This window comes from Aphelocoma coerulescens, chromosome 3, assembly GCF_041296385.1.
Source record: "Aphelocoma coerulescens isolate FSJ_1873_10779 chromosome 3, UR_Acoe_1.0, whole genome shotgun sequence".
In the NCBI taxonomy this organism is placed as follows: domain Eukaryota; kingdom Metazoa; phylum Chordata; class Aves; order Passeriformes; family Corvidae; genus Aphelocoma; species Aphelocoma coerulescens.
The window spans coordinates 39,396,070-39,405,408 of NC_091016.1; the positions used below are offsets into that span (position 1 = coordinate 39,396,070).

Below are 9,339 nucleotides of genomic sequence, written 5' to 3' on the forward strand. Positions count from 1 at the left end.
GTCTTCAAGGCAGACAGCAGAAGGTACAGCTGGCTCTCTCTGTAATTGATTCCTCCTCACTCATCACTGGCCTTTATTCTCCCTTTTGATTGGGAAGAAGGAATAATGCAGATTACAAGACAAATGAGAAGATTGCCTTGTATGGGAAGAGTTAACAACAGGATTGCTGGTGTCCTGGGATTTCCCTTTTGGCTGTCTGTCTCTGGTCAGCTGGAGAGATATAGCAGCAGATAGATGGTCTGTCTTTTTGTGTGCCTCACCAGCAGGTGTCCTTAGGAAATGCCAGGCCGGGGAGACGGGGAAGGGGCAACAAGGAGAGAAATAGGTAACAAAACTGCCCAGCTGGCTTTGGACTCGGATACAGGAAAGCAGGCATGATTGCAGTATGAAACCAGGCAAAAAGGGATGACTGCAGCAACTGGCACTGGAGAACATCCCAGATGGGCCTTTCTCATGTCTGCTGATGAGGAGTTGGAGAGCAGGTCACGCTTTGATTCTTCTTCAGTTTGTAACCACTGGAAAGGAGGATGACTTGGAGATTCCCATAGTCCAAGTCTGCAATATTTTATGGCTCTGCCTAGAGCACAGATCTGGAGGTTCATTTACAGGTACCTCCATCACAGGCTACGTGCCCTTAACTTGACTGGCAACTGGTGGCAGACTGACACATGGTGGAAGGGAGTAAAGTAGAAGAGCTACACAAACAGTAACATCTACAACCCTGTGGTCTCAGTTCAGATGGGATAGAGGTTTCATCACTGTTTAAAGTCCAGGAGTCTCTGCCATGTCTCCCAGAAGTATATTCCCAGTGACAGTGTTACTGGAAAATGGAGGTCTGTAGTTCCTTCTCAGACTCAGGGAGCCTCTGTAACTTAGCAGGGATTGCAGGTAGGGCTGTGAGACCTGGCTGCCCTTCACAACTCTGATTTCTAAGACAGCCATGGGTGTGCTGCTCCTCTGTTTCAACCTTCAGTTTTCCATGTGTAGGCAGGAGTAGTGAAACACTGCATGTTGTGAGTAGATAAGGGAGCTTCCTTTCCAATTGTAAACAATTTGAAGAATGCCTGCTCATATTCAGTATTGTTGTATTAGGGAATTCAGGTGCCAAAAGGTTGTTTTTCCTGATGCTGCAAGGACATGGAGCTGTCAGCCAGGATGTGCTCAAGCTTGGTTTGGGTTTAGGCCAGGCATTCACAGCCAGTGCTTTGGAGGCACTAATTTACATTCCAGATGCTTCTCTGGGTTTCTTTCTATCTCGCCTTTGCTTTTTTTCTAGGGCATCAAAGTTCGTTTGCTGCGTGATTTGTCCCAGTGCTGGCTACTCAGCCAAGCTATTGTGCAGCAAATCCTAGCTACAAGTCCCCAAATGAGGATAGAATAGACAATGGTTGTTTTTAATCCTTTCTTGCTAGCAGCTTTATATTAATTCTTCATTTGCTCTCAATCCCTCACCTCACCGGCTCTGGTGTCTGTAATTAGCTGCTCTGAACACACTCCTGTTGACATTGATCTATGGGGTTATGTAGTTCCTGCGTGAGCTGTCAGTTTGGACAAGGGGCTTCATGAGGACTAGGTATCCTTAGAGGCACTTTCCTTCATAGGAAGCTGCTGAGGGCAGGGAAGATGCCAAGAAACCAGCAGCTCAAAGCTGGTTTTGCCAGAGACTCCTGTAGTGACTTCTCTCATCTGTGGCACTGTGTTTCCAGGAGGGAGGTCTCACTGACTTGGATCCCCCAAGGTTGTGCAGTGCCAACTGGTCTCAAGGGAGAGGGAATCAAGCTATTTTTCTCCTTATCTTGGGTTGTGGTGTGCATCCCAAACCAGGGAACCACCCAGGAAGGGGATTGGATATGCTGTCTATGTCCTGTCAGGCCTTCATCTAGTTCTCTCAGCTAGCCTTACAGTTAATGCTTCTGAATATTTCCAGTCAATAATGTGCCTTCTATCCTCTTTTCACTAAATTATATACATATTTCATTTTTTAACCTTTTTTTGTAAGCCATTCACTCAGAACCTAAACATTTCATCATCTTTATTACGCTCTGAGCTCCCTGTGATGTATCTCTCACTTTCTGACAGCCAGGCACTTGATGGGAGTAGTTCCAGGTGCCTGTCCTTCATACAGTGCCCCTAAGGTGGATGTGCCAAGAAAGAAGGATTTGGGGGGATCATGTAGGAGGGAGGTTATATATATATGTTTCCCTGCCTCTTTCCCTGACCTCTTTCTGCTGCTTCTCCAAAGGGTGTACCCATGTGGGAGTGCAGCATCCCAAGTGCAGACAGACTACAGATGGCTAAGTAAGGGTTACTATTTCCATCCTACTCTCAGGTGTAATATATCTGTGTATGGAGACCAGAAACACTGATGAGCAACAGCATGACTGGAATTGTGATTGATTGATTTTTTGAGAAAAAAAAAAAAGTGGTTCAGGTCAACCCTGATTGAATGTTTAAAAATGTTTTTTCACTGAAGCAAAAAAAGGAAAAGAAGTAATCTGAGGGCATACTAACAAAATGCTGCAGGAAGACAAACTGAGATGGCTTCATGTGTGGGTGGAGGGTAGGAAGCTGTGACACTGTTTTCAAAGTGAGAACTGGAAATGCTTTGAGATTTGTTGGCTTTGGTTTTGGTTTAATGATAGACAAAACCTTTTGGGAATTGCTTTTTTTGAAAGAACTTGATGTTGATTCACAGGGTCTTTGTGAACCTCTGAAAACATGGGGCTGGGATGATATCAGGTGGTGTGGAACAGGCAGTGCTCTCTGGTGCTTCAAAGAACAGCTGCTCACCCCAAGGCTGCTCCCAGGGCAAGTGGTGGATGAGGACACTGGTCATAGCTCCACAGCTGATGGCCAGGGCCGGGGCAGGGAGAGCCCTGTTAGCAGCATTGCATATTTCAGGTGTCAGTGGTCAACAGAGGGAGGCAAATATGTGTTCTGGGCTCCCCATTTCAAGTGGAATGTAGAGAAATTAGCAGGATCCAGCAGAAGGGCATCAGGCTGGTCAAGGGCTAGGAGCAGAAGTCCTTAGGAAGAGAGGTTAAGGGAGCTAGACTTGCTCAGTCTGGCAAAGAGGAGATTGCTATCAGCCCTTGGCCCCCAACTGCTCCAAGGGCAAATTCAAAGATAATGGAACCAAAATCTTTTCATAGTATGAGATATGATAAGGAACAGTGGCCTCAACTGGTAGTGCTGGAGGTTCATGCTGGACAGTAGGAAAACTTGGTTCCCTCAGGGAAGTTCAGGACTTGGCCTGGCAAAACCATGCTGCTCTCATGTAGAGCAGGAGACAGCTTCAAGCAGGAGGTTGGATGGGATGCCTCTGGAGGTCCCTGGCATTTCTGCCACCCTCTTGTCGTGCCACCTCAGCCATGCTGCACACTGCTTCTTCCTCATCCCGTCCCTCTTTTTCTGGGTCTGTGTTTCCCTAGGAAAGGCCAGGTGGATGAAACGTTGCACTTGGATAAGTGGCACTTATCCATGAACACAGGAGAAAGCTAGCTCCCTTCAGAGATGACCACTGGGGCTGTGCAGGCTGTCCCTGAGCCAGCTGGGGCTTACAGCCATGGTTTAAGGCTGAGCCCAGAGCTGTGCCAGGAGCCAGCCCAGCAGGCAGGCTTGGCTGCCTGCTCCAGCATGCCAGAGCCCAGTTTCTCTCTTCCAGGCTCCTTGAACCTGCTAGTCCGCGTGCGGAACAAGCGAGCCATCGACACCCAGGTGTGGTCCCTCAGTGGGAATCGGGGGAACATGTGGCAGCAAGCACATGTGCCCATCAACCCACCCGGGCCCTTCCAGGTAAGCCAAGCCCGCAGTCAAGGAGCCACCTGGCACTGTCCTATCTTTGTGCTATGGATGTAGAGGATTTCCCAGCAGACAGCTTCCTCTGTAGCACAGGGGCTGGTGGGGCACAAGGCAGGGTACTGGGAGCTTTCATCCCCCAGGGTCACTGGGGCAAGGCAAAGGCTTAGTGGATGCACAGAAGTCAAATCCACTTCTCTGAGGTTTTAATGTGCAAGCATTTAAAAATTTATGTGCATCAGTTTGGCATTATAAATTTTCTGGTTATTGCTGGTCTGGAAACTGCTTGTCAGAGAGCTCTTTTTGGTGCCATGACTGTGTAATGGACAGTGCTGAGCAACTGGGGGATGCTGGCCTGTTGGTGTAAAGTGACTGAATGCTAGAGGTTTCTTCTAGCATGTGCTGCAAGAGCCCACCCTCGCTGTGCCCCTTGCTTAGGACTCTAGGAGCGCTTGTGAATATGAACTGGGCACCCTGCATGTGCTCATCGAGTTGTTCATGTGTACCCAGGCAGTGGGCTGTGTTTATGGCTGAGGTTGTTTCCCAACAGGCTACTTTGCTGTTGTAGGGTTGTTTGTGAGAGCTGCTCTGTACAGGCTGGTAGGTTGTGGCACTGTGGCAAAATGCCCAATGTGCTTTTGGGTACTTCAAAATAATAAATAAGAATGTAGTTACTCTTGCAAGTCCTGTTCAGTATTGGTTGGCTTGTTAGAGCAGGGCACATAATAAAGCAGAGCTCTAATGCTTATTTATTACTGCACAGATGCTCAGCACAAAGAGGTTGGTCCCATAAACAGTGGGATCTGGCTTTCCAGATCCTGTGAATACTGGAGAAACAGGAAGGAAATCATTCTCTTGGGGATCTGATAAGACCTGGTCTGTGTCCTGCTCACCTCTGCAGAGCCCTGCAGTGCAGGAAGGGCCCTCCACAACTTCAGCCTCACGCTGGACTCTCTCCCATGCTCTGCTTGCAGATCATCTTTGAAGGTGTCCGGGGCACGAGCTACGAGGGGGACATTGCCATCGATGACGTCACTCTGAAAAAGGGAGACTGTCCAAGGAAGCCAATTGGACCGAATAAGGGTGAGACTGTGTCTGCCTCAGAGGCAAATAAGTTGGCAGGAGTGCATTCACAAATGCACATGCTAGGGATGCACAGCTGATTTCGGAGCACACTGACGTGTTGGTGGGACCCAATGGGATGGTTGACTCCACTAGCAGAAGTCACCAAAGGAGCTGTCAGACTCTTGGACTTGTTCTTTAGAGTTGAGAGTTAGCAAGAATCAAAGGAACAACCAGGAGGTGTTGTGCACAAGAAGCTAAATGACTTCTGCAATATCTCATTTCCTGGAAACTCTAGTTATGGAAGCTTTGAAAAGGGAAAGACCTTCTGCAGGCTTTAATGGCCTCTGTAGGGTTAAGTCAGTCCTTCTCCCAGGAAAAAAGATCTGCTCTTTGGGGCGTGGGACAAGGGAGGGCTGTGCTTCTTCCCATTGCCATCTGAGCATAGATGCACAGCCAGGCTAAATCCCACCATCCCCTTTCCAGTCCATCCCCATAAACTGATGCCAGCACTGCAGTAAGGGAAACAGCTGCACTCTCACTAAGGTGCACCAAGGGTTGAAGCCACAGCAAGGTGTGTGTAAGCAGTACGTAGCCATTGGGAGGGAATCACCGGTGTGCCATGTGCCCTAGTCCTGCCTGTGCCCTCGATAACATGCCTCAGGCTGGAGAGCAGACGTTTGGAGTATGCAAACCAGAGCCAGACAGGAACTTGAGAGCAAGGTTCAGTTTGGTTTATTTATCTTTGAAGCAAAAAACTTTCAGAGTAAGAGTCACTTCTGGCAATTTTCTTAACTCCAGAGGTGAAGGGGGAAACAAAGGTCAGAACACTGTAAAATTTTCAAAATTTTAGGTATGGTTAAAGATGTCTTTTAGCCTAGAATGTAACCATAACACAATGAGAGTCTTTTATTTGACTTGGGTTAAAAGTTCTGGGGAAGAAAGGAGAATTAGATTGCAAAAGTGTCTAAGATTCAACCTTTTCTCCAAAGTTAGTTTTGGGGAACCTTGAGAATGTCCAGGAAAGGCTCAAAGTGTCTTCCAAAAGATCAGGGAACTCTCTGTGGTTCAGGGTGGGAGAAGACTTGTTTGATGAGATCTGTATCTGTCCCATCACTAATTCTCTTTCTCCCTTCTTGGCTGGCAGCTGTTGCTCTTCCAGGAAGTGGTGTCCCAGCCCTGCACAGCCCTTGTCTTTGTGGCCCATTGACTTTCTTCCTTTACGTGCTGCTCAGATGATGGCAAGCGAGCGCTCCTGTCTTCGGACCAAGACATTCCTGCTCCTTTCCTACTCAGCCACCTCTGCTCCTCTTCCTCCCCTCCTCACTGGCACACCAAAGTGTCCATATGTTACCAAAGACTGACAGGCATGACCACGCAAAGGGATCTGGTTCAGAACTGGAGCACTCCTTGAGAAAGTCATAATGTCTATAATTTAAAAATAAAGACAAAACTTTTTTTAAAAAGCACGTGCACGAGAGAGAGAGTGAGAAAGAGAGAGGAAGGAAAGAAACACACCCGGAGAAAAGAAGGAATGAAACACAAAAAATAGGAATGAAGAAATGTGAAGAGCAAATGAAGGAAGGAAAAAAACACCCCCATGTTTCCTTGGGAATGTCAGACAGGGCTTCCTCAGGGAAGTGGGAACTTGTTTTAAACAAACAAACAAAAATATATTAAAGCACAAATTTCTACCAGAACAGTTACCTTCTTTACTGCAGAGCCCACAGCTAGGTGGATGATATCCTGCAGTACTCCCCTTGTCTCCTCATGCTTTCCTGCTGGCTGGGGCTTCCCCGCTCCAGCTGCAGCTCCCTGCAGTAGCACCGGCCTCGTCCGTGGGGCAGCAGCTGCCACACGTGCTGGCGGCCAGAGCGCCTTGCCTCGCACCGCATGTGCTTCAGTGTCTCCATCCACCCACATCTCCCAGGCTCTCACGTGTTTAATTGCCCCCAGTGTGGTTTGCTTTGGCCTTTCCCCACCGCTCTGTGCTTCTCACCCCCCCGGCCTGAAGAAGATGGAGCAAGGAAGGGACCAATGACATGGACCATGCTGAGTGGTGGAGAAGTCCTGGCTGGATCCAGCTGCAGCACTGGCCTCTAAGAGCCTCTTTCTGTCCCTCAACACTCTTGCTGGGTAGGGAGCAGGTCTGAGCTGCAGACAGAAAAGTCTGGTCTCTGTGGGGCTGCGGGATGGGGTGTGATGGGATGGGACTGGAAGGGTGGAGCAGTTGCACATTGGCTTCCCCCTGTGAATTTTGGGATGATGACCGCCTCAGCCCTAAACCCAGGATTGCTTCTCTGCCTATATTTCGTTACCTATTTATTTTGGTTTTTATTACATTGCTTTACTTCCTCCACCTCAAGTTTTCTGGATTATGGGAAGAGTCAGGCATTTAAACATTCTTCAGCCAGACAGCAAGTCCTGTGCCCATGACCCAGCCCCCAGGCTGGCAGTTCAGGCAGTTCCAGTGCTGCCCTCTCGCCTCCTGAGGCCTTTCTGCATGCACAGTGAATTCGCTGCAGCATGGGCAAAGGGTGGCTACAGCATTGCTGCTCAGCGTGGCTGAATTTTGCCAGTACATGCAGCCACACAGGCACTCAGCTTCCACTGGCAAGGCAGTGGGCAGAGGAGCTGAAAGGTGAAACAGGCAGGAAACTGCTCCAAGAAGGATGGAGGCAGGAAGCTGGCCCAAAAGAGAGGCTTATGCTGAACTGTGGCCCTGTTTGCCACTGAGGAACAAGGGAGCAGGGATGGGGGAAATTCACCTTTTTCCTGCTGGCATCATGAGTGGGTAAAGCTGGTGTTTCTCTCTGCTGCAGACCTGTAGCAGGTCTGGCTAACCTCTTCAAAGTGGAGGCACACACTTTTCCAGGTGAACCCCCAGGAGAAGGATTTGCCCTCCACCAGCCAGACAAGAGCTGTGATGGCCTTGTTGCATCTGGAAGCAGCTCTGAGCATGAGTTACCTCCCTGCACAGGGCAGAGTTAGCCCCATAAGGCTGTGAATCAGGGTTTACTATCCCACTCTGACAATTAGTTAAGTAGGACTCTTCCTCCTAAGGGGCACCCCATCCAAAATCCCTATCTGGAGCACCACAGATAAGATAGCTGTCTCACTGAAGACCCAGTATCCACGGCTCCTTACCCATTTCTGATGAATATATCAGCTTCTCCAAGACAGCCACGCTTGTCTGAAATCACCTGAATGTATTATCTGCCTCCTGCATTGTTCAGCTTACAGCCACAGCTGGTGCCTCATTGCCTTCACTGATGGAGGGGGAAAGCTCTTACTTAACTCCCAGGAGATCCAGCCACCATCAGAGAGAGAAAGGACATCAGCTCTAAGGGACAAGGGGACCTTCTTCACAGGAGGCCTTGCAAGAGAGTGGGAGGGGATGATAAAGGTTTCCCCTGCTTGTTTTGCTTTTCTCCATTTCCAAGAATTGGGACTGTGTCTTTTCTGTCTCCACCCCTCCCTCCAGAGCCCAGACCTCAATCACAGTGCACATTTGACCAGGAAACCCACAACTGTTGCCCAGGGCCAGACAGTGTCATGGTTGCAGTGGCTGACAAGCACAATTCTGTGTCTTGCTGTCTGTTGCCATTTTCATGGGCAGCCAGTGCTGCCCTTCTTTAGGCTGAGCTCTTTCAGCCCTGTGCTCTTCCTTTCCTCTGTGCTTGTTGGCAGTCAGAAGACATCACTCTGCTCCTGGTGAGAGTCCACTTTCACTCCTAGGAGAGGCACGGTGCTTTCCAGGGGCCCTTGGGAGCTTCACAATGGCTCCTGATCTGGCAGCAGCAAAACATTTTTGTTCCATTGCTGGTTCCAGGAGGCTTCTACTGGGCAGAAGGTGGAGACAGGAATGCTTCCCCATCAGTGAGAGATAGCCCAGCGCAACCATCTCACCTTCTAAGCTCTGAGGCCGAGGCCAAGACCCCTTGTGGGTTTCTTCTACTGACTGCTTAGCCCGGGTTGCACAAGCACCTGGGTTTTGCTGGTGTTTAGTGGGCATCAGAGGTGCTGTGGGGCTGGGGAGGTGCAGCCTGAAGGTTCAGGATGATGGACAAAGCATTACCTGTGAGGTGAGTGCCAGCAAAGGGGCACCACACTTCTAGAAAGAAACGCCTGCAGGGAGGGAGTCCATGCCCTGTTGCTAGCTCCTGCGAGGAAGGATGCAAGAACCTCACCACACCAATCCATGGCACAGGGGGCAAGAAGCCTTTCGGTGGCTGAAGGTGCAGGCCAGAGCAAGGAGGTTGCCCCAGACAGAGGTGAAGCCTTCTGCTGTCAGGTGTCCATCGCTTCAGTAAAAGTCTCAGGAAGCCTCTCCCCACTTAGACCTCTGCTCTTTTATTTCCAGCTAGAAAGCAGCTGCTGGTGAGTTTGGGGGAAAGTCATTAACCCAAGTGCCTCTGCTTGTCAGAAGTACCGAGGACAAAAGGAAAGACCTCATTTCCCTGATGTGCAGATGTGCTG

At 49.4% G+C, this 9,339-nt stretch overlaps 1 protein-coding gene across 1 annotated transcript in view; it reads left to right on the forward strand.

The window, feature by feature from the left end:
* Positions 1-6,424, forward strand: part of MDGA1 (MAM domain containing glycosylphosphatidylinositol anchor 1) — a 139,719-nt gene extending 133,295 nt beyond the window's left edge. Inside the window, exons 17-19 of the mRNA XM_069009841.1 lie at positions 3,665-3,795; positions 4,773-4,881; positions 6,008-6,424. Of these exons, the coding sequence (XP_068865942.1) occupies positions 3,665-3,795; positions 4,773-4,881; positions 6,008-6,099 (332 nt within the window). The 3' untranslated portion in view covers positions 6,100-6,424. The remainder of the gene's footprint in view (positions 1-3,664; positions 3,796-4,772; positions 4,882-6,007) is intronic.
* The last annotated feature ends 2,915 nt before the right edge of the window (positions 6,425-9,339 follow it).